Genomic DNA, 24,735 nt, shown 5'->3' with positions numbered 1-24,735 from the left:
TTCCCCTGCAACGGGGGTGAGCCGCCGTCCGTCCTCCTCTTCCCCCTCTGCCCCGATGCGTCCACGACACCCCGCGCCTCACCCCGCCATGGCCACGCGCTGGTCGCGCCCGTGTAGCGCCGACCACGTCCGACGCGCGCGCCCACGAACTGCGTCCCTTCTCGGCGCCCTCACTGCGCCCGCGCCCAACCTCTGTCCCGCGACCGCGCGCCCGCCGGAGCTCTACCGCTCGGGCCGCCCCTGCAACCGCCTCCCTCCGTGCTCTCCAACGTCGCCGCCACTGCACGCCGTCGCCCCCGTCGATTCCGGCAGCCCCCGCACGAGCCGCGGTCAACAATCGACACGCGACATCGAGCACGTGCCGTGGGAACCGTCGCCGGGCCACATAGTGGCCGGAGTCCACTGAACGGCCGCCGCCGGCGCATTCTGCCATCACCGCCGTTAGCCACTGACGTGGCCTCATTAGCGATGCGCTAATGACCCCTATGACTCCCTGACACCGGGCCCCACCTTGCTAATTAATGTTTTTTTGGTTAAATAAACTCTGTAAAAAAAATGACTCACTGATAGCCTGGCCCCACATCACTAATTAATATATTTTTTAGAGTAACTAAACACTGTTAGTTGCCTCTGGGCCAATGACAAACAGGGCCCACACCCCTGAGAAAAAAAAACGAAATAAAAATAATTAATTAATTAATTAATTAATAATTAAAATAGTTAATGAATTAATTAAGTTAATTAATCATGTTTAATTAATCTAATTAAGTAGATAGTTTAATTAAACCCTAATTAGACTAATCAGTCAATGACGAATGGGACCCACAAGTCAGGTTGACCAGTCAACTCTGTTGACTGCTGATGTCAGCATGACATCATGCTGATGTCATTAAATCATTTTCGAATTAATTAAATTCCAGAAATTAATAAAATATTTAGAAAATCATATCTTTTAATCCGTAACTCGGATTAAAATATTTTCAACATGAAAGTTGCTCAGAACGAAGAGACGAATCCGGATACGCAGTCCGTTCGTCCGCCGCACACCCCTAACCTATCGAACCCGTAACTTTCCCCCTCCGGCTCCTCTGCCCGAAAACACGAAACACCGGGGATATTTTCCCGGATGTTTCCCCCCTTAACCGGCATCACCTCATACCACGTTAGGGCCCGCCTAGCATCGTTACTTATCTTGTCATGCATCGATATGCATCTGTTTACATGGTATTCATTGTTTCTTCCCCCCTTTTCTCTCCGGTAGACTACGAGACCGACGCTGCTGCTGCCCAGTTCGACTACGGAGTTGACGACCCCTCCTTGTCTGAGCAACCAGGCAAGCCCCCCCTTTGATCACCAGATATCGCCTACTCTTTTCTCTATACTGCTTGCATTAGAGTAGTGTAGCATGTTACTGCTTTCCGTTATTCCTATCCTGATGCATAGCCTGTCCTTGCTACTACTGTTGTTACCATTACCTGCTATCCTACTGCTTAGTATAGGATGCTAGTGTTCCATCAGTGGCCCTACACTCTTGTCCGTCTGCCATGCTATACTACTGGGCCGTGATCACTTCGGGAGGTGATCACGGGCATATACGATATACTTTACACAGTTACATTACCTGTGATACTGTTCGGAGATGGGGGCTGAAGGGGCAGCTGGCTCCATCCCGGTAGAGGTGGGCCTGGGTTCCCGATGGCCCCCGACTGTTACTTTGTGGCGGAGCGGCAGGGCAGGTTGAGACCACCTAGGAGACAGGTGGGCCTGGCCCTGTTCGGCGTTCGCGGATACTTAACACGCTTAACGAGATCTTGGTATTTGATCTGAGTCGGCTACGAGCCTATACGCACTAACCATCTACGCGGGAGTAGTTATGGGTATCCCGACGTCGTGGTATCAGCCGAAGCCTTCTTGACGTCAGCGACTGAGTGGCGCGCGCCGGGTTGGACTGCGTTAATGCAACTTCCTTTGTAATGGAGGTTGCTAGGTCTGCTCACCGGCCGCGTACGCAACGTGCAGGTGTGCTAAGGGCGATGGGCCCAGACCCCTGTGCGCTTAGGTTTAGACCGGCGTGCTGACCTCTCTGTTGTGCCTAGGTGGGGCTGCGACGTGTTGATCTTCCGCGGCCGGGCATGACCCAAGAAAGTGTGTCCGGCCAAATGGGATCAAGCGTGTTGGGCAATGTGGTGCACCCCTGCAGGGAAGTTAATCTATTCGAATAGCCGTGATCTTCGGTAACAGGACGACTTGGAGTTGTACCTTGACCTTATGACAACTAGAACCGGATACTTAATAAAACACACCCTTCCAAGTGCCAGATACAACCGGTGGTCGCTCTACCTCAGGGATATGAGGAGGGGATCGCCGGGTAGGATTATGCTATGCGATGCTACTGGAGATGCTACTTGGAGATGCTACTTGGAGATGCTACTTGGAGGACTTCAATCTACTCTCTTCTACTTGCTGCAAGTCGAAGGCTGCCAGAAGCGTAGTCTTCGATAGGACTAGCTATCCCCCTCTTATTCTGGCATTTTGCAGTTCAGTCCACCGATATGGCCTCCTTACACATATACCCATGCATATGTAGTGTAGTTCCTTGCTTGCGAGTACTTTGGATGAGTACTCACGGTTGCTTTCTCCCCACTTTTTTCCCCTTTTCTTTCTTTCTGGTTGTCGCAACCAGATGCTGGAGTCCAGGAGCCAGACGCCACCGTCGACGATGACTCCTACTACACCGGAGGTGCCTACTACTACGTGCAGCCCGCTGACGACGACCAGGAGTAGTTAGGAGGATCCCAGGCAGGAGGCCTGCGCCTCTTTCGATCTGTATCCCAGTTTGTGCTAGCCTTCTTAAGGCAAACTTGTTTAACTTATGTCTGTACTCAGATATTGTTGCTTCCGCTGACTCGTCTATGATCGAGCACTTGTATTCGAGCCCTCGAGGCCCCTGGCTTGTATTATGATGCTTGTATGACTTATTTATGTTTTAGAGTTGTGTTGTGATATCCTCCCGTGAGTCCCTGATCTTGATCGTACACATTTGCGTGCATGATTAGTGTACGATTAAATCGGGGGCGTCACACCCTACAACCACTAGCTGGTTGGCTGCTCCGAGAGAAACTGACACTTGTCATTTGAGAGCAACCCATCCTCCGAGGACTTTGAGCGAAAATCATCGAGTGAGGAAAAACCCCAAACCCAAACACCTACAAACCTAAAGTGATTGAGCATCACTGAAGAGATTGATCCTACGTGGATCCGACGCTTGTTACCTTTGAAGACCGTGCTTCTTCCAGACGGTTAGGCATCATGGTCTAGAGCATCCAAGAGGAATTGTGGATCGCCGAGTGACCGAGTTTGTGAAGGTTTGGAAGTCGCCTGAAGACTTACCACGAGTGTTTGGACGAGGTCTGTGTGACCTTAGTTCAAGGAGAATACGGTGAGGACTTGGTGTCCTGAGCTGCGTGCTCAGCAATTGGGTGTCCGGGACTGTGCGTCCTCGAGTTTAAATACTCAGTCGCTCCAACCAGATGTACAACTGAGACAGCAGTTGGAACTGGTCTATCAAATCATTGTCTTCACCAACCTTACTGGTTCTATTTCCTCAACTATTTCATTTCCTCATTACTGTGTTGAGTGATTGTTCATATCTGTGTTTGAAGACTTTGATTGAAGACTTTCTCAATTTCCTTAGTTCAATTTCTTCAGTCTGTTTGTCTTCATCTTGTGTTATCCTGTGTTTACGCTTCCTGTACTCTGTGCTTGTCTTCATTTCATCATGATGACTATGTCTGTATCCTGTTATGCTTACTTCTGAGTACTTATTCCGCTGCTAGTAGTTCTTCGCTAAGGAATTTTCTCACCGGCAAATTCCTTAGTGAAGAATTCATAAAAATCGCCTATTCACCCCCCTCTAGTCGATATAACGCACTTTCAAGAGTTGAGATAATGGGGATCAACTATTTAAGAATATAAGATATATACTTCCCACACAACAAAAAGGATGCCGATAAGTCATGAACGATCAAGATTTGACCATGGAAAAACAAACTTTTTGTGATAATTTATATTTATTGACCATTGCAACTTTAGTTGGTAAACATGACAAATCCACCCTCAATTTTGTTTTTGTCAGAAAATTATCGTGCTTGCCAACAAATTTAGTTGTCATCACATCAACTCAAATTGCCATCGAAAATGTTCGAATTGCCATGGTTAAATCCCAACGTTTGAGATTTTTCAATGATTTTTTAAAAATTAAAGCAAAATGAAAATATTTTTTTCTTATGGAATGGGAAACGAATTGGCTTTTTTTGTGTGAGTGGGTGGGTGGGTGGGGGGGGGGCAAGCAAATTGGCTTAGCAGACATTCTGATCACACGGCCCCCAATGAAATATGGGCCGCATCATGAAGTCGGGCCCAAGCCCAAGCCACCTTCGCTGCGGCTGAAGTAGTACTACAATTCCTCATTCGAGCTACGGAAGCCGACGCTCCACTCACCGTCGCAAGGGTTTCGCCGTCGACCTCGCCGCGGGGGTTTCTCCGCCCAATCCACCGCCCTTGGTCACCGTCGTCCCTGCTCAGATCTTCCCTCTGGCCGGCCGTGCTAACGGCGCCTCCCTCGCTGCTTCCTCCGAGGTACGGATTTGGGTCCATTCCCTTCCCTTCTCGAGCAACATTGGCTCTTTCCACTTGACTTCTTCCACTATGTACTTGAATCTTGATGCACTTAGCCCACTACACATGAGCCTGGAAACTGTGTAGCTCTGCGAGGAAATGGCCTGCTTTAATTTCTAAGCAAAACCTATTCTGGATTGTTATCTTCATCTGGTTGCTTGGGCCCATCCAGATCTGTGTTCAGTTCAGCAGGTGGATGTTTGTAGTAGTTGTAATTGGTGTATTTGTAGACTATCCTCTGATCTCTCTCCCCACTGATGCTCAGCTATGGGCTAGCAATTTCAGTTCCATATGTAGGGCGGTATATATGTTAATTTGATTTTTCTTACTCCCTCCATTTTTATATACAAGGCCACAGACTCAAATTGCAGGTACCAATGTAAAATTTAATGCCTTCTTTATAAGTCAGCTTTTCTTTTCGTTTACTGGGATCATTAATACCACACATGCATGCAAGAACTCTGAGTGGAGGAAGTAGCTGATTGTCATTATGACTACATGCATGCAACTATTAAACAGGTTGCTAGTACGAGAAAATATCATTAATTTTGCCTTGATTACTGTTGGTGGACTTGTATAGATGCAAAAAGTATATTCCATAGTGGCCTTGTATATAAAAATGGAGGGAGTATAACATTTTCTTGTTCCGTGATATGGATGCAAACATCAGGCTGCAACTCATTAACACTCGTTGCGAAGATAAGCGCATGGATCTTTCAAATTTGTATTAAAAAGTTCAATTTTTCACTGATGTTCCTTTTACATTAGCTCTTACAGTTGTCATTTGGTTATCTTGCTGACAATGAATCTTTATTTCAGCGCCCGCCGAACCTTGAGATCGCCCAAGTTGTGCAGCTGAGATACTCAATGGAGGATCTCCCAGAGCCACTGCTTGCAGAGATCGTCAAGAGGGTTACTGAGGGAGTCCCGGACTAGGGGCTGTCCGGATAGCCGAACTATCATCATTGGCCGGACTCCAAGACTATGAAGATGCAAGATTGAAGACTTCGTCCCATGTCCGGATGGGACTTTCCTTGGCGTGGAAGGCAAGTTTGGCGATACGGATATGTAGATCTTCTACGTTTGTAACCGACTCTGTGTAACCCTAGCCCTCTCCGGTGTCTATATAAACCGGATGGCTGTAGTCCATAGGACCAACAACAATCATACCATAGGCTAGCTTCTAGGGTTTAGCCTCCTTGATCTCGTGGTAGATCTACTCTTGTAACCCACATCATCAATATTAATCAAGCAGGACGTAGGGTTTTACCTCCATCAAGAGGGCCCGAACCTGGGTAAAAACATCATGTCCCTTGTCTCCTGTTACCATCCGCCTAGACGCACAGTTCGGGACCCCCTACCCGAGATCCGCCGGTTTTGACACCGACATTGGTGCTTTCATTGAGAGTTCCTCTGTACCGTCGCGATCAGGAAGGATGCCTTTTCCCGTCTTTAAAGACGGCACCGTCGTCAAGGGAGCTTTGGCCGCCGGCCAAACTGTCCGGCTAGGTGGTTTTCTTATGACCGCCTGTTCGGCCACCGCTCCAACGATGACCTCTCAGGTCATCAAAAGCGATCTTCACGTCAGCCCGGAATTCGCCGAGCAGTTAGATCCCATCGAGCTCTCCTCTGTAAACGAGCTCTTGGATCGCATCACCGCCTTGGGAGTCGCTACAGACTACGATCAGATTGGGCTTAAAACCGATCTGAGAGAGATTAACTCTCCTCAGGCTACCCACCACGTTGTCGTGGTAGAGGAATAATGCGACAACCCTTCTTCTACGTTGAAAACCAACTACGTCCGGATTCCCGATCCCTCCAAGCCGGATTCCCGTGGAGGGACGGACGCTAATCAAATACTGAACTTAGAGTCAGGCATCGGACTAGATTCGTTGGAAAGCATCCAGCAAGTCAAGCTTCCAAATCCGGAAACTTCTTGGCCTTTGAGCCTTAGATCGGGCGGGGTTCCGAACTTGATTCCACCCGCCCACCCAAACATAAGCTATCTATCTCGAATACGGCAAGAGCCCGATGAAACAGTACATCATTACTGGGCCAGATTCCTCCTGGTTATGAACAGGATAAAGGACTGCTGCGAAGAAAGCGCGATTTCAATTTTCTGCAACAATTGCATGGACAAGGGAATCATGAACGCCATAAGTCGTCGCGAAGTTACACGCTTCGTCGACCTAGCGACCATCGTACAAAAATACTGTGCGGTGGAGAGTGCCAGGAACACCGAAACTAGGTTTTGGGACAGTCCGGCCTTGACTACAACCCTAGTCCGAAGTAAAAGGGTGCGCCATACTCAAGCACCTGGGTTAAAAACCAAAAAGCAAAAACCCCTAAAGGGCATGGAACCGTACTGGAGGGCTGGCTCAACGGACCCTGCAAAATCCACAGTACGGAGGGCGCCACTCCAACACACAGCCTTCGAGCATGTTGGATACTACGGCAGGTGGCCAAAAGTGGCGAAGGCTTTTTAGCCCCGGGCAAACAGCCCAGCAGTACCGGTACGGTATTAACAGTCTTCGAGACTTTCGCATCAAATAACATGCGAAAACGAACAATCCGCGGCCTCGCCGAAGTCTACCAAGTAGCAACAGCAAATCCATGGAGTGACACGGCTATCACCTTCAACGCCAGCGACGAACCTAAATTCCGAACAGCTAGAGCACCAGCCGCATTGGTCCTCAGTCCGATAGTGGACGGCTTTCGCCTTACCAAGGTACTCATGGATGGCGGCAGCGGATTAAACCTCATCTACGAGGAAACCCTTCAAAAAATGGATATTGACTGGAGCCGCATCGAGCGAAGCAGCACAACCTTCAGAGGGATAATCCCTAGTCGAGAAGTACGCTGCACAGGAAAAATCACACTAGATGTAGTGTTCGGCTCACCGGACAATTACAGGTCCGAGGAGGTCACGTTCCAAGTGGCCCCATTCGGCAGCGGATATCACGCTTTGTTAGGGCGAGAGGCATTCACAATCTTCCAAGCTATACCCCACTACGGGTACATGAAGCTCAAAATGCCCGGACCCAATGGGATAATCACTCTTGCCAGTGATCCAGATACAGCACTCCGCGCTGAAAATAAGACAGCCGCACTGGCCCTAGAGGCATTGTCCGAAGCCCTAGCGGCAGAGGAACTAACTACGCTGCGCTCCACGGTGGATAGGGACGATGTGATACTCGATAAGAGGTCCAAGTCCACCTCTTTTAAACCAGCAGACGAAATAGTCAAATTTCAGGTCCATCCAACGGACCCCACAAAGACGGCCTCCATTGGGGCACAATTAAGTCCTGATGTCGAAGCCGCACTACGAGAATTCCTTCGGGAAAATTGGGACATTTTTGCCTGGCACCCTTCAGACATGCCAGGAATCCCACGCAGGCTGGCAGAGCACAGCCTAAACATCCTAAAAGGATTCAAGCCGGTCAAACAAGCTCTTCGGCGATTTTCCGAACCCAAAAGACAGGCAATGGGAGAGGAGCTAGCCAAACTCTTAGAAGCCGGATTCATCAGAGATATAAAACATCCGGACTGGCTAGCCAATCTAGTAATGGTACCAAAAAAGGACAAATCCTGGCGCCTCTGCGTCGATTTTAAAGACCTTAACAAGGCCTGTCCAAAGGACCCTTTCCCCCTCCCTCGCATCGACCAAATCATCGATGCTACCGCAGGGCACGATTCATTGTGCTTCCTCGACGCATACTCCGGATACCATCAAATCAAGATGGCGGAGAAAGACCAGGCCGCAACGGCATTCATTACTCCATATGGGCCATTCTGCTTCAACACAATGCCCTTCGGACTCAAAAACGCCGGCGCAACATATCAGCGCATGATTCAAACATGTCTGGCTACCCAGATAGGCAAAACAGTAGAGGCATACGTAGACGATGTGGTCGTCAAGACCAAACACGTCGAAACTCTAGTAGAAGACTTGAGGGTGACATTCGACAACCTCCGAGCATATGACATTAAGCTCAATCCGGAAAAATGCGTCTTCGGCGTACCAGCCGGAAAGCTCTTGGGCTTCATCGTATCCGGTAGAGGAATTGAAGCAAACCCGGCCAAAATCCGAGCTCTGTCACAATTGGATATTCCAAAGGACCTCAAGCAAATACAAAAACTAACCGGATGCGTAGCGGCCTTAAGTCGCTTCATCTCCCGTTTGGGAGAAAAGGCTCTGCCCCTCTACCGCCTCCTCCGGCGCACCGAACATTTCGAATGGACGGATGCTGCCACAGCCGGACTCGAAGAAATAAAGGCCATACTGGCAACAAATCCGGTCCTGGCCGCACCCAACCTGGGCGAACCTATGTTATTATATATCGCAGCAACACATCAAGTTGTCAGCGCGGTACTCGTCGTCGAGCGAGAGACAGAAGGGCACAGATTCCCTCTTCAAAAACCAGTGTACTACGTATCCACTGTTCTAACTCCATGCAAGTCCCGGTACCCACATTATCAAAAGATAGCGTATGCGGTGTTCATGGCATCCCGGAAGCTGCGACACTACTTTCAAGAGTGTTCCATAACGGTGGCCTCCGAAGTACCTCTCAACGATATTATAAACAATCGCGACGCAACGGGCAGGATTGCAAAATGGGCTATTGAGCTCTTACCATTTGACATAACCTATAAACCACGGCGAGCTATAAAGTCGCAGGTTCTGGCTGACTTCGTCGCCGAATGGACCGAAGCCGAACTCCCTAAAGAGTACGGCGCATACTCCAATTGGATCATGCATTTCGACGGATCCAAAATGTTGGCTGGCTTGGGGGCTGGCGTCGTCCTGACGTCCCCAACTGGAGACACAATCCAATACGTACTTCAAATAATGTACATGGACTCCAACAATGCAGCCGAATACGAGGCCCTTCTGCATGGCCTCCGGATGGCAATCTCCATGGGCATTCAATGCCTAGAGGTGCGCGGGGATTCAAACCTCGCAATATCCCAAGTAAATGGAGACTTTGACGCCAAAGATCCAAAAATGGCAGCTTACCGCAACGCCGTCCTAAAAATGTCAGCTCGGTTCGAAGGACTCGAATTCCACCATGTAGCCCGGGATAATAACCAGGCAGCAGACGTGTTAGCGCGCATCGGCGCGAAACGAGACGCCGTCCCTCCAAACATCTTCCTGGAACGGCTCTTTAAGCCATCCGTGTTATGGGAAGAGGAGTCCGGAAATAACAATCCGGAGCCAGCTGCATCACCTAACTCAGACCATTCTGACACAATCGGCGGCTCAGCCATTGAAATAACACCTTCAGCTCACGAAATAATGGCAGTAATTGCCCCGTGGACAGAACCATTCCTAGCCTACTTAATTCGGCAGGAACTTCCCGAAGACCAAAATGAGGCCCGCTGCATAGTTCGGCGATCTAAAGCCTACAAGGTCCATGAGGGAGAACTTTATAAGAAAAGCACAACCGGAGTCCTTCAAAGGTGTATCTCCGAAGAGGAGGGGCGGAATCTCCTGGCTGAAATTCACGCCGGACTCGGCGGGCACCACGCTGCAGCCCGGGCCCTTGTAGGCAAGGCCTTCCGTACAGGATTTTATTGGCCGACAGCCCGGGCAGATGCTCAGGACTTAGTCCAACGATGCGTCGGTTGCCAGCTCTTTGCTAATCAGAGCCACATGCCACCCACCGCCCTCAAAACTATACCCATTACCTGGCCGTTCGCGGTCTGGGGGCTTGACATGGTTGGACCCCTTAAAGGGGGAACCCACAAGCACAAATACTTATTGGTCATGGTGGACAAATTCACCAAATGGATTGAGGCCAAGCCGGTTAAAACGGCAGAATCCGGACCGGTGATAGACTTCATATCCGGGGTAGTACACCGTTTTGGCGTCCCCCACAGCATCATCACTGATAACGGCACGAACTTCACGGCCGACGAGGTTAAACTCTGGTGCAAAAACATGGGCATCAAGCTCGATTACGCTTCAGTCTATCACCCCCAAACTAACGGTCAAGTCGAGCGAGCAAATGGTCTAATCATGAGCGGCATCAAACCCAGACTAGTGCGGTCCCTCAAGGAATCTAACACGCACTGGGTAGAGGAGCTCGACTCCGTACTCTGGGGACTGCGGACCACGCCAAACCGAACTACTGGATTCACACCATTTTTCATGGTATACGGCGCAGAGGCAGTTCTGCCCTGCGATATAATTCATGACTCACCTCGTGTGCGCATGTACGAAGAAAGAGAAGCCGAGTTGGATCGGCAGGACAGTTTGGACGCCTTAGAGGAGGAGCGGGACGTGGCAAAGGCTCGTTCCGCATTTTATCAGCAGCAGGCTCGAAGATATCAAAGCAGAGAAGTACGGGCCAAAACTTACAATGTCGGCGAACTCGTTCTACGCCTGCCGGACAAGAAAAAGGACAAACTTAAGCCCAAGTGGGAAGGTCCCTTCATCATCGACCAAGTCCTGACCGGCGGAGCATACCGTCTACGTAAAGCATCTGACAACCGACTCGAGCCGAACCCATGGAACGCAGCCCGTCTCCGAAGATTCTACGCCTAAACACCGGACTCAGAGTTCGTCTCACTCCCCCGTCCACCTTTTTATATTTTTTACTGTCTCTTGTCCCCCTCCTTCTTCCCACTTTTTTTTCAATACCTTTTATAGGCTGATTTGCGCTTTGTTCGCACACACTTGATGTGCTCCTAGCACTCATTATACCTGGGGGCTTCTTTACCAGAAGCTTATTCATATGGGCTTCACGCCCAATACATGTGTCATACTTCCGCATGTACCTTTTATTCACCATTATATGCATCGATATGACTTAAGTTTTGGCCAAGCTGGGTTGCCTGGCTCCTGTGCTTACCCCTACGTTCCCGATTGTTCGGCTAGGAGGTAAAGGGAGCACCTCTGCGATTGTTACTGCCGGGTCAGCCGGATGTGTACCTCAGACTGGGTGAAGCCGAAAGCTAGCGTTCTTAAGAGAATATTCGGTCGGTGACTTGAAAGATGATTTATTACTTACTTATTTATCTGCCCCCAGATGCTTTTTCTGCTATTTTCGCAGTCCGGCATTGCACCTTAGGGCATGCCTCCCAGGGAAAGGAACCCTTAACGGAACTATTCTCCCTGGAAGATGTTTCTTACTAACCATGTAATATAACATAACTAGTTGGGCACTTGTCTGATAAAGCAATTATGACCCCGACGCCTTGTCTCCATGCATGCCCCGGTTCTTTTATAACCGTAAGGGTATTCGGACACACTCCGGACTGTTGGGTCCCGAGGTTGAAGCGAAACGGTCCGCAAAGACAAACGATCTACAATCCGGCTAGAAGGCATCTTACATGTCATTTCAAATTACATCGTCAAACCGACTGATTGTACTCCTCCTCAATCCCATCTAACAGGCTGTCTAATTTACAGTCCTGTTGGGAATATTTCGCGGCCAGTTCTACTTGGCCGTACATCAAGCTCACAGGGATCTCCTTCCCATCAGGCCCCGCAGGTCCGACCTCGGCCATGTGGTTTGGGTCAGCCTTCGGGTATCGCGTCTTCACCATGGCCCAGGCCTCCCTGGCGCCCTGACGGCAGGCCGATATCTTCCACAAACGGAGGCGTCGCCGTGCTCCCTGAAGCTTCTCAGCAAGCTCACCAAGGCCCTCGGGTAGGGAGACGGATGGCCATAAAGCCTGAACGACGCCACTCATCGCCTGCCGAACACGTTCGAACAATTGCACCAGCTCGGGAAGTTGGTCACCCGTTGACCCAGGCATTTCCTCCGCAGGGCGACCTGTGAGCACACCTAAAGACATATTTCTGTCAATCGACTTCCTCGCCGAATTCTTCTTTTCAAAGGAATTTGCTCAAGCACTTACTATAAATGCCGCGACGAAGCCGCTGATTCTCCTTCACGGAGCCAGACAGCTGGGCCCGAACACCTTTCAGCTCTTCTCCTAGTTGGGTGTGGGCATCTTGGAGCTTGTTTCTCTCCTGCTGCACCTTCATAAGCACCCTCTCGCCGGCCTTTAGCTGACGCAGTAGCTGTTGCTTGTCCGGATCTAGTCCGGCGCCCTCTGCAATATTATTGTCAGATTCACGCCGCACTTTGTTAATTAATTATCTTTTCAAAGTACGTCTTACCAGCGGGGGTCTCTGTGGCTCCCCCTGTGGCGGCCAGTGCGGCCTCAAGTTGGGCCTTGCACTCTTGGAGCTCCTGGGACAGATGGGTATTCTTCTCCGTAAGATCCTGCATAAAAATTGATCCTTAAATCAGTTATTTTAACTATTTTAAGTCTCGGGGGCTACTGGCATATATAACTATTAAAATTACTTACACGTATGTCTTTCACATACTGCTCCGTGGCTCTGGTTAACCCATCTTGAGCGGCACGGAGGTGCGCGTTTCCCGCATCAAAGGCATTTAACGCCTCCGGGGAGAAACACGCGTCACGAAGAACTGTCCGGCGACGCCTGTGATTCATGGCGCTCTCCACCTCAGACCGGGTGGCGGACAGCCTGTCGGCATCCTCCGTCGGAGGAGCGTCCGACTCATGCCTTCTATTCGCCTCCCCTCCCGGGCCATGCGTTGGAGCATGGCTGGCGGAGGCTTGATTGGCAACCTCTCCGGACACTGTCCGGCGAGCGCTCTTTCTGGAAAAGTTATGAGCATTAATATACCTCCTGGGAATCCTTCGCTTAAAAATAGCGGTGCTCCGTACCGTTGCGGCGACGTTTCAGTTCGCGTCGCACTCCTCTTCCGCCTGCTGGGCCGGACTGACCCTTGTTGGCCGGCCACCGCGGGTTCGGCTTCCCGCCTTAAAGGCACCTCCTGCGATGCACCATCAGTATGGGATGGTCAGAATTGAGCACGGATTAAATGATGGTGTCAAGACCTCGGTCGTAGTCACCTGGGAGGCCGGAAACAAACCGGGGTAGTCAGCCATAATGGCGACTAAAGCATTGTCTATGCTGAGCTGGTGGAACACCCCGTCGATCAGTTCCACCGCTAAGTCCGGATCCTCTTCGGAGGCCGGATCAAGGGACCTTTCTGGATCCTCGGGTTGTGGAGCTGGGCTTTTTATGCCCTCCACATCCCGACGCAGTTCCTGTGTCAAAATCATACAATAAGACAATTGCCTTTAAAGGCACGGATCAGATATGCATGCGACCGCTTACCCAGCTCCGAGGGTTGTTCATGGAAAACCCGTTCAGAGGATTCGTGCGGAGGAAGTCCTCCTTCTCCCCCTTGTACAAGTCGGACAGGATCTTCACCAGGTCGTCGGCCGAGCCAGGTCCCTTGCGGCCGTGACGGGTGGCGTCATCGTCTCCATTGAAGTCCCACATGGGGTAGCCCCTATATTGGAGCGGCTGCACCCCGCGCATAATGCATGTGGCCATGACTCCGATCATGGTTAATCCGGAATGGGCTAGCAGCCGTATCCGGCCCATCAAGTAATGGACGCTCCTATCATCTTCTCGTTGAGGGCTCCGTGGGCGCCAACTCAGGCGTTTCTTCAGTGGAGCGTTGCTGAACTCCGGAAGGCCGATTCGGACTGGATCCGGCAGCGGAGCGTCCTCCATATAAAACCACTCCGAAGGCCAGTCTTCGGACGCCTTCTTCGGGGTCCCGGACAGGTATCCGGTCCCGGCGATGCGCCATATTTCGGCTCCGCCCACTTGATATATCGACCCCTCGTGAGAGCGGGGTACGAGGCAAAACAGCCTCTTCCACAGCGCAAAATGGGGCTCAATGCCCAAGAACAGCTCACACAGAGCTACGAAGCCCGCGATGTGCAAAATGGAGGCAGGTGTAAGATGATGAAGCTGGAGTCCGTAGAACTCCAGGAGCCCCCGGAGAAACGGATGTATAGGAAATCCGAGTCCCCTTATTAAGTAGGGGACGAAGCACACCCGCTCTCCTTTGGAGGGATTGGGGGCGCTCTCCGCCTGCTTCCCACCCTTGTAGGTGGCCAGTCCGGCTCGAACCGGAACCATGAAGGCCGGGGGAAGATATCCCTCTGCTTGGAGCGTCACTAACTCGCTGTGCGGGACTGAGCATCTCCTCCAATCTCCTGGCTTAGGGCTGGGAGCGCGAGAAGAGGAGCCGCGTCGACTGTCCATGTTGGAATGGGTTTGGTGTCAGATGCGCCTCGATGAGTACTTGCGGAAGGAGGATGGTGTGATTTGGATCTGGATCCTCGCCTCTCTTATAGGCAGCTTATTTGCGCAGCTAGGGGGTAAAACATAAAAATACCCTGGCTTTTCGCATTCGTACGACGCGTGGAAGAAGGCCATTATTGGACGCGGAAGCCAAGGAGCGCAGCATTTATGAAGCAACCGGACACTATCCGGCAAACACATGGAGCATGGAGAAGAACCCGCCTTGCAAACGCCGAAGACAACATACGCGCCGGATTCGTCGTTATTGAAGCCTGGTTCGGGGGCTACTGAGGGAGTCCCGGACTAGGGGGTGTCCGGATAGCCGAACTATCATCATCGGCCGGACTCCAAGACTATGAAGATGCAAGATTGAAGACTTCGCCCCGTGTCCGGATGGGACTTTCCTTGGCGTGGAAGGCAAGCTTGGCGATACGGATATGTAGATCTCCTACCTTTGTAACCGACTCTGTGTAACCCTAGCCCTCTCCGGTGTCTATATAAACTGGATGGCTGTAGTCCATAGGACCAACAACAATCATACCATAGGCTAGCTTCTAGGGTTTAGCCTCCTTGATCTCGTGGTAGATCTACTCTTGTAACCCACATCATCAATATTAATCAAGCAGGACGTAGGGTTTTACCTCCATCAAGAGGGCCCGAACCTGGGTAAAAACATCGTGTCCGTTGTCTCCTGTTACCATCCGCCTAGACGCACAGTTTGGGACCCCCTACCCGAGATTCGCCGGTTTTGACACCGACAGTTACCAAGACAAGTGATCTGAATTCTCTTTCCCTCGTGTCGAAGCAGCTCTGCACCGTCGAGGCGGAGCACAGGGATGCTATCCGCGTTGGCTGTGGACTCAACCCTTCTACAGAAGCCTTGGTGTCGCTGTTCTCCCGGTTCCTCAATTTGGCGAAAGTAGAGATCAACTATTCTGGATGGAAGCCCAGCAACGGGGACCAGTTGAACAACCAAGGCCTCCGTGTTCTATCTTCTCACTGCCCCTTGCTGTCCGAACTTGCTTTAAGCTTCTGCTCATACATTGGTGACTCTGGTCTTGGTTATCTAGCTGATTGCAAAAAATTGAGGTCGCTCAGGCTGGACCATGCATCAACAGTCACTTCTACTGGGATTTTCCGGGTGGCGGTTGGTTGCAGGTATCTTTCGGTTCTCCACCTTGTTGACTGTACGGCAGTAGACACCAGGGAGTGGCTGGAGTACCTTGGGAGGTATGGATCACTGGGGGAACTTGTTGTAAAGGATTGTGATGGAATCAGCCAGTATGACCTCTTAAAGTTTGGCCTAGGGTGGGCGAGTCTCCAAAAGTTTGAGTTTGAGATTAATGGAAATTACTGGATGCCAGGGGCCTCTGACCCCTCCTACGTGTCTGCCTACCCATATAGTTATGACATCTGCTGTGATGGCTTGAAGGGTCTTAGGTTGGCTCATATTATAACCGAGCCAGAAACTGGACTCCGTTTTCTCCTAGGGAAGTGCAAAGCATTGGAGACGCTTTACCTCGAGTACGTGATTGGTCTAAAAGAGAACGAGATGATTGCGCTATTCCAGAGGTGCAACAACCTCAAAACGATCTCACTTAAGCTTATGCCTCTGAGATGTGAAGATTATGAGTTTAGGACGGCATTGACTGATGTTAGCCTTAAGGCTCTAGCTCTCAGCTGCCCTATGCTTCAGGTTGTAGAGCTCACATTCACATTTTGCGAACCCATGTATCCAACGGAAATAGGTTTCACACAGGAGGGTATTGTGGCGCTCGTCCAATCTTGTCCAATTCACTCTCTTTTGCTAAATGGTGCCAGCATTTTGTATGATGAGGGGTTGAAGTGCCTCTCATCCTCACAGTTCCTGGAGAAGCTTGAGCTTGTGGATTGCAGGTCTATAACCGATGTTGGTATGAGTTTCATTATACTGGCTCCTTGCTTGAGCAATCTCACCCTCCGCAAATGCAAGAAAGTGACAGATAATGGAATGGCTGAGCTGGCACGTTCACAGAAGTTGGAGTCACTGACCATTATAGGCTGCTGTCAGATCTCCCAGGAGGGTGTGCAAGGGGCTGCCAAATCAGTTCGCTACTCTGCAGAGACTGAAAGCCACGGCAGTCTAAAAGGAATGAACATGGACAGGGACATGAACAGGAAAAGACGCCGGTCGCCCTGATTCCAATCTTTGGCTATTAATTTGTGTTGGCTATATATCAGCAGAAGCTTGACAACGCAAAACTATGAAAGTAAATTCGGAGGACAGGTCCACCTTCCATTTCCTTGCAATGAGTTTTAATTGGCTTTGGATGTTCTAGACTTGTTTTGGTAATGCGAGCTCTGTTTTAGGAATTTGCCAGAATTCTTGCTCGTATGTTATGACAGACAGTAGCTTCGATTTGTAATCTCTTTGCATTGCTCATATCTGTAAGGTCTACTTCCTTTGATTGAGATCTCCAAATATTGCACCCTATTATTCTTATAGCTTGAGTGTTTGGATTTCAAAAGAATATCGATCAGGTTCTTTTGCCTGCTTGTGCAACATTTAAGGTTTGGGCGTCATTGAGCGCACTAAACCTGGAGATTCGATCTGCTAACCGTTTCTTTACAGCAGTTTCTGTGCTAGATAGGATTTTTTCATAACTTATCGACACAACACATGTGCATGATATGAAACAACGCAAAGAGGTTACCAACAAGGAAGAAATGCTTTCTTACACTGAACATACATGTACATGGTGATATTTTTGTGCAAAACGGCAGAGAAAACATTTATGGTATTGCATCGCAGCCTATCACTTGTGGAGTGTAAAAAAGGCGCCATCAAGCGAACACATTGAGAACTACTCCCTCCGTTCCAAATTAGTTGACTTGGATTTATCTAGATACGGATGTATCTAACACTAAAGCATGTCTAGATATATCCGTATCTAGACAAATCTGAGTCAACTAATTTGGAACGGAGGGAGTAAATAACAAGTGAAGCAAACACATGCCTAAACAAAGGCTCCATTGAAGAAAGCCACCATCAGGCAAAGACATCCAGGATTTGAGAATTTCACAATGGTCTCGAAGTCTGAGCAGCTCAAGAGAAACTATGTGGAGTTCAGATTTTGAGTAATGATACCAGGTTCTTTCGGCGGCTTGTGCAACCCTTCAGGTTATGCATCACCGTTCAGGTCACCAGTTCTTGTTTTTTCTTGGATTTAATCATCTTTGTAATCTTGTCTGCTTCTGTAATCAGGGGCTGGTATCTCGCAAAAAACTAAATAAATCAGGGGCTGGTGTCTCCCTTGCTGTGTTTTGGATTTAATGGAATGCAGAGTTTTAAGTTTGCCTCCCAACAAAGTTCATCAGGTGTCACTGAGCACACTGAAACTGGAGAAGAAATCTGCACAAATCAAACAAGTGTTGTGGACAGAGCTGCAAGTTCCTTATTATTAGAACTGATCGAAACAAGCAGAGCGGAGCTGCAAATAGAGAACCAAGGCGTTTTCTTGTTTTCCTTTTTCCTTTTTTGGGCACACTGTGAACCTACGTTACATGAAAGAAGGCGAATTCTGTGGAAAATGTCAAAAAAACAGATACAGATGGGCTCGCATTTCAGCCTCTCACGTAGTGCACAAAGTTGAACTTTACTCTCCTTTTTTTAGGAAACTTTACTCTATTTTAAACAAAATTCAAACGGACATGCATTTTTTGTGCACAACGAGTCTAATTATTCAGTGTTACACCGCCATCCTGCGGTCTATTTTAAACAAATTATATCCCTCTTCTTTTGCGAGTAAGATAATTCTATCCCTGTAAAAGACTAACCTTGGACTCCCCGTTGACTTCCTCTTTTTCTTCTTCCTCGATGACCTCTGTTTTTTCTCTAGGTGATTCTCACCCTGTACATTGAAATGGTGTTGGGATGAATTTTTCCGCCATACAGTTACAGTAAAAAAACGATGTCACATAATTTAAATTCTTTTAGGATTTCGAAAAATGTTCATGACTACAATAAATGTTTGTGGATTCAAATGATGTTCACTAATTCAAAAAGTGTTCATGGATTTGAAAATATTTGCGATTTTTGAAAATTGTCCGTGAATTCAAAAAATGACAGTGAATAAAAAATTCATGAATTTGAAAATCTTCGCGATTCTAACTTTTTTTTAAAAATAATCACAAATTTAAAATGTTCAGGAACTTAAAAAATATTCATGAATTTAAAAAATGTTCATGAACTCAAAAATTGGTTGTCGTTTTGGAAAATGTTAATGTATTTGAATAATGTTTGTGATTTTCAAAAATGTTCACGAATTAGAGGATGGAGCGGTGTCCACACTAGAGGATGGAGTCACGCCCGCACTAGAGGATGGAGTCACACCCGCACTAGAGGATGTCGCAGCCGCTCGAGCAAGGGAGCCTGAAACAACACCAACGACAGGAGAGATGGAGTAGGCACGGGAGAGGGGCGGAGCAAGCGTGCTGCACGGGTGCCGGTTATGGGAAACGTTCATGTCGTTTTCGGTTAGAGCGAACTGTTCTTTGGATCCTTAGTATCGGTGACTTCCTGTCTACGGAATAGGCTCGCTCTAAATTCAAGGTTGAGGAGGAGCAGCGGCAGTGGCGCGCCACCGGCTTGTCTTGGACGCCTCATGCCCGCGTCGTTGGGATCTAGAGGGACTTTTTTGTAATTTTTGTTGTTTCCGGGTCTCCTTGTAAGGATGAGTCTTAATATAAACTAGATGCTACCTCACGTGTTGCTGCGGGGATTAATTTTAATAATTTTTGATGAAATTTAAATGAAATTTAAAATATTATAATATATTGTATTTCTCATGCATGTCAAGAGAAATATTATTTTTGTTAGAAAATTATCGTGCTTGCCAACAAATTTAGTTGTCTTCACGTCAACTCAAATTGCCATCGAAAATGTTAGAATTACCATGGTCAAACCCTGAACGTTTGAGATTTTTTAATGAAAAAGAATTAAATTAAAGCAAAACGAAAATATATTTTTTATTATGGAATGAGAAACAAATTGGCTTAGCAGACATTCCGATCACACGCTCCCGAATGAAATATGGGCCGCATCATGAAGTCGGGCCCAAGCCCAAGCCACCTTCGCTGCGGCTGAAGTAGTACTACTAAAATTCCTCATTCGAGCTGCCGAAGCCGACGCTCCACTCACCGTCGCAAGGGTTTCGCCGTCGACCCCGCCGCGGAGGTTTCTCCGCCCAATCCACCGCCGTCCCTGCTCAGTTCTTCCCTCCGGCCGGCCGTGCTAACTGCGCCTCCCTCGCTGCTTCCTCTGAGGTACGGATTTGGGTCCATTCACTTTCCTTCTCGACCAACATTGGCTCTTTCCACTCGAGTTCTTCCACTATGTACTTGAATCTTGATGCACTTAGCCCACTACACATGAGCCTGGAAACTGTGTAGCTCTGCAAGCAAATGGCCTGGTTTAATTTCTAAGCAAAACCTATTCTGGATTGTTATCTTCATCTGATTGCTTGGGCCCATCCAGATCTGTGTTCAGTTCAGCAGGTGGATGTTTGTAGTAGTTCTAATTAGTGTATTTGTAGACTATCCTCTGATCTCTCTCCCCACTGATGCTCAGCTATGGGCTAGCAATTTCAGTTCCATATGTAGGGCGGTATATGTTAATTTGATTTTTCTTATAACCTCTTCTTGTTCCATGATATGGATGCAAACATCAGGCTGCAACTCATTAACACTCTTTGCGAAGATAAGCGCATGAATCTTTCAACTTATTATTAAAAGTTCAATTTTTCACTGATGTTTCCTTTTACATTAGCTCTTACAGCTGTCATTTGGTTATATCTTGCTGTGTTCCATTCTGACAATGAATCTTTACTTCAATGCCTTCCGTGCCTTGAGATTGCCCAGGTTGTGCAGCTGAGACACTCAATGGAGGATCTCCCAGAGCCACTGCTTGCAGACATCGTCAAGAGGATTACCAAGACAAGTGATCTTAATTCTCTTTCCCTCGTGTCGAAGCAGCTCTGCGCCGTTGAGGCGGAGCACAGGGATGCCATCCGCGTTGGCTGTGGACTCAACTCTTCTCCAGAAGCCGTGGTATCGCTGTTCTCCCGGTTCCCCAATTTGGTGAAAGTTGAGATCAATTACTCTGGGTGGAAAACTAGTAACGGGGATCAGTTGAACAACCAAGGCCTCCTTGTTCTATCATCACACTGCCTCTTGCTGTCTGATCTTGCTTTAAGCTTCTGCTCATACATCGGTGACAGTGGTCTTGGATATCTAGCTGAGTGCAAAAATTGAAGGTCCCTTAGGCTGAACTGTGCACCAGCAGTCACTTCTACTGGGATTTTTCGGGTGGCGGTTGGTTGCAGGTATCTTTCGGTTCTCCACCTCGTTGATTGTACGGCAGTAGACATCGGGGAGTGGCTGGAGTACCTTGGGAGGTATGGATCACTGGGGGAACTTGTTGTAAGGATTGCGATGGAATCAGCCAGTATGACCTCTTAAAGTTTGGCCAAGGGTGGGCGAGTCTCCAAAAGTTTGAGCTTAAGATTAATGGAAATTACTGGACGCCAGGGGCCTCTGACCCCTCCTACGTGTCTGGCTACCCATATAGGTATGACATCTGCTGTGATAGCTTGAAGGATCTTAGGTTAGCTCATATTATAACCGAGCCAGAAACTAGACTCTGTTTTCTCCTGGGGAAGTGCAAAGCATTGGAGACGCTTTACCTAGAATATGTGATTGGTGTAAAAGATAATGAGATGATTGCGCTATTCCAGAGGTGCAGCAACCTTAAAACCATCTCACTTCGGTTCATGCCTCTGCGGTGTGAAGGTTATGAGTTTAGGACGCCATTGACTGATGTTAGCCTTAAGGCTCTAGCTCTCAGCTACCCTATGCTTCAGGTTGTAGAGCTCACATTCACATTTTGCGAACCCATGTATCCAACAGAAATAGATTTCACACAAGAGGGTATTGTGTCGCTCGTCCAATCTTGTCCAATTCGCACTCTTTTGCTAAATGGTGGCAGCATTTTGTATGACGAGGGGTTGAAGTGCCTCTCATCCTCACAGTTCCTGGAGAAGCTTGAGCTCGTGGATTGCAGGTCTATAACCGATGCTGGTATGAATTTCATTACACTAGTAGAAAACAGGGCTTTGGTTCTGCCAGAAAAGAGCATTAATCCTGGTTGCATTACGAACCGGGACTAATGTGAGCATTAGTCCCGGTTCGGGCGGCTAGGGCACCGTACATGCATTAGTCCCAGTTCAAATGGGACCTTTAGTCCCGGTTGGTGCCACGAACCGGGACTTAAGGGTGCGATGTCCATTAGTACCGGTTCGTGGCACCAACCGGTACTAAAAGTTAGACCTTTAGTCCCGGTTCGAGCCACCAACCGGTACTAATGGGGTTTGAGGCATTAGTACCGGTTCGTGGCACGAACCGGTACTAAAGGTCCCATTTTCAAACTCTACCCCTCCCCCCCTTGGATCGCCTTTTCAGTTTTCTAAAAAGCAAAAGAAAATGATAAAAACTTCAAAAATTAAAATCCTTCGAGATGTAGTTATGTTACTACATGTACTAGTTAGGAAAATTTAAAAACTTAAATTTGGACATGTTTTGCAAAAAGTGTAGGGAAAATGTAAAACAGCTATAATTTTTGCATACGATGTCAGAAAAAAGTATAATATATCAAAATGTTCAGCATGGAAATGCGCATCCGATTTTGACCGCCTATGGCTTGTTTGCAAATTTTTAGAATCCTCAAATTCTAAAAGGAAAAAAAGTTATGCTCAAATTTCAGTTTTTTTGAATTTTCATTAAATCTGGTCAAACTATGGTCAAACTACTTATTCAAGAAGTATTAGTGTTACTAAATAATTATTCAAGAATATTAGTATTACTAAATAATTATTTTAGTTTTTTTAAATTTTGGTCAAATCTGGTCAAACTGTGGTCAAACTATGGTCAAACTACTTATTCAAGAAATATTAGTGTTACTAAATAATTATTTCAGTTTTTTTGAATTTTAGTCAAATCTGGTCAAACCACTTATTCAAGAAATATTAGTGTTACTAAATAATTAATGTTTTTTAAACAATAGTTTCAATCTCAAAAAGTGAAATGTGTGATTTCATGCGCAAGCTAAATTCTGAGGGTTAATAGGATTGCCATCTTACTATTGTCAGGAAAACAACAAGTGCACACTTGAAAATGAGGGAGAATAGAACCCGGAAGTTAAGCATGCTCAGGCTGGGGTAGTGAGAGGATGGGTGACTGTCCGGGAAGTTAGATGATTTGGAATAACGAGGGATGATTAGAGATTAGAGGTTAAATTGAGCAGTGATGAGGGGTGATTAGAGATTGTAGATTAAAATAATTCAGAAATTTGAAAATCAGGAAAAAAAATCATTTTTTTTCAAAATTAAAAAAATTTCATAAAATTTCCTTTATAAAGGTGGACCTCCAGGCAGCGGCCACATGGAGGGCCTTTAGTCCCGGTTTGTATAAGAACCGGGACTAAAGGGGGGGGCCTTTAGTAGCGACCCTTTAGTCCCGGTTCCAGAACCGGGACTAAAGGCCCTCACAAACCAGGAAAATAGGCCCTTTTTCTACTAGTGTTATACTGGCTCCTTGCTTGACCAATCTCACCCTCCGCAAATGCAAGAAAGTGATAGATAATGGAATGGCTGACCTGGCACGTTCACAGAAGTTGGAGTCACTGACCGTTATAGGCTGCTGTCAGATCTCTCAGGAAGGTGTGCAGGGTGTTGCCAAATCAGTTTGCTACTTGGTAGAGATTGAAAGCCCTGGCAGTCTAAAAGGAATGTACATTAACACGAATAGGAAAATACGTCGGTCGCCCTGAATCCAGTCTTTGGTCATTAATTCGTGTTTGTTATATAGCAGCGGGAGTTTGAAACCGCAAAATTGTGAAAGTAAATTTGGAGGAGACACTACAAAAAAAAGACACATCCATGACATTTTGGGCCGAACGAAACTTTTTTCTGTCATACTTATGACACTTCTATGACAATAATTGTGACAAAACCCGGTATCATCATAGATGTGGTTGGCTCCTACTTCTATGGCAAAAAATCATGACAGAAAATGGGATTTTTGTCCTGGGCGGGCCGGAGACGCAGCTGCATGACATTCTTTTGGCCGTCCATGACGGAAAAAACCGTGGTAGAAGCGAGGGCGAGGAAAATTTCGGGGAGTTCTCGGTTACGGTGGGTGGTTGGGCCGAGCAATGCGCGTTTCTCTCGTACACGTACGCGCGCGTGTGTGTGGCGTTGGCTCTAACTGAACCCGAGCGAGGCGTTGGGCTCTAACTGAACCCGAGCGATTGCACTGAAGGCTACGCGTTACTGAACCCGAGCGATCGATCGATGACTGTTAACTGAACCCGATCGAGCGATTCCTTCGCTACTGCTGCTAACTGAAGCCGATCGATGCCGCCTCTCCGGATGAACAGTGAACGTTGGGGGGGGGGGTGGATGAACAGTGAGCGGTGGGAGTGGATGAACAGGACCCGTGGCATTGCCTCTGGATGAACATGACCCCGATCAATCGAGCCGGTTGGGGCTGGATGAACAGGACCCCGTGGAGAGCTGGATGAATAGGACGATCCCATGGAGGGTTGGATGAATAGGACAACCCCGTGGAGGGCTGGATGAATAGTAGATGGTGGAGGGGTGGATGAATAGTAGCCCGTGCAGGGGTGGTTGAACAGGAGCCCGTGGAGAGGGGTGGTTGAACAGTAGCCAGTGGAGTAGCGCGCGGTGGAGGCTGGATGAATAGGTGCCCATGGATGAATAGTCACAGGTGGAGGCTGGAGGAGGTACGGTGGAGATGAACAGTATCCCGTGGAGTCCCGTTTTGCAGTACGCCACACCTCTCCCGATGAACAG

At 48.2% G+C, this 24,735-nt stretch overlaps 1 protein-coding gene and 1 pseudogene across 1 annotated transcript; both read left to right on the top strand.

The window, feature by feature from the left end:
* Positions 1 to 88: 88 nt before the first annotated feature.
* LOC123139601 (F-box/LRR-repeat protein 14-like) lies at positions 89 to 17,006 on the top strand. The gene is made up of 2 exons (XM_044559359.1): positions 89 to 329; positions 15,589 to 17,006. Exons 1-2 carry the CDS (start codon positions 89 to 91, stop codon positions 17,004 to 17,006), a joined length of 1,659 nt encoding a protein of 552 aa, XP_044415294.1.
* Positions 17,007 to 20,002: 2,996 nt separating this feature from the next.
* LOC123134831 (F-box/LRR-repeat protein 14-like) lies at positions 20,003 to 23,690 on the top strand (annotated as a pseudogene).
* Positions 23,691 to 24,735: the final 1,045 nt, after the last annotated feature.

The sequence above is a fragment of the Triticum aestivum genome, chromosome 6B, assembly GCF_018294505.1.
Source record: "Triticum aestivum cultivar Chinese Spring chromosome 6B, IWGSC CS RefSeq v2.1, whole genome shotgun sequence".
NCBI lineage: Eukaryota > Viridiplantae > Streptophyta > Magnoliopsida > Poales > Poaceae > Triticum > Triticum aestivum.
This window is presented reverse-complemented; position numbering and strand designations above follow the sequence as displayed.

Excerpts from the sequence above, each read along its gene's own strand:
- LOC123139601 (XM_044559359.1), top strand. The coding sequence starts at position 89 with ATGGCCACGCGCTGGTCGCGCCCGTGTAGCGCCGACCACGTCCGACGC. Across the intron at positions 330-15,588 it reads CAGCCCCCGCACGAGCCGCG|TTACCAAGACAAGTGATCTG; the intron begins GTCAACAATCGA and ends TGACACCGACAG.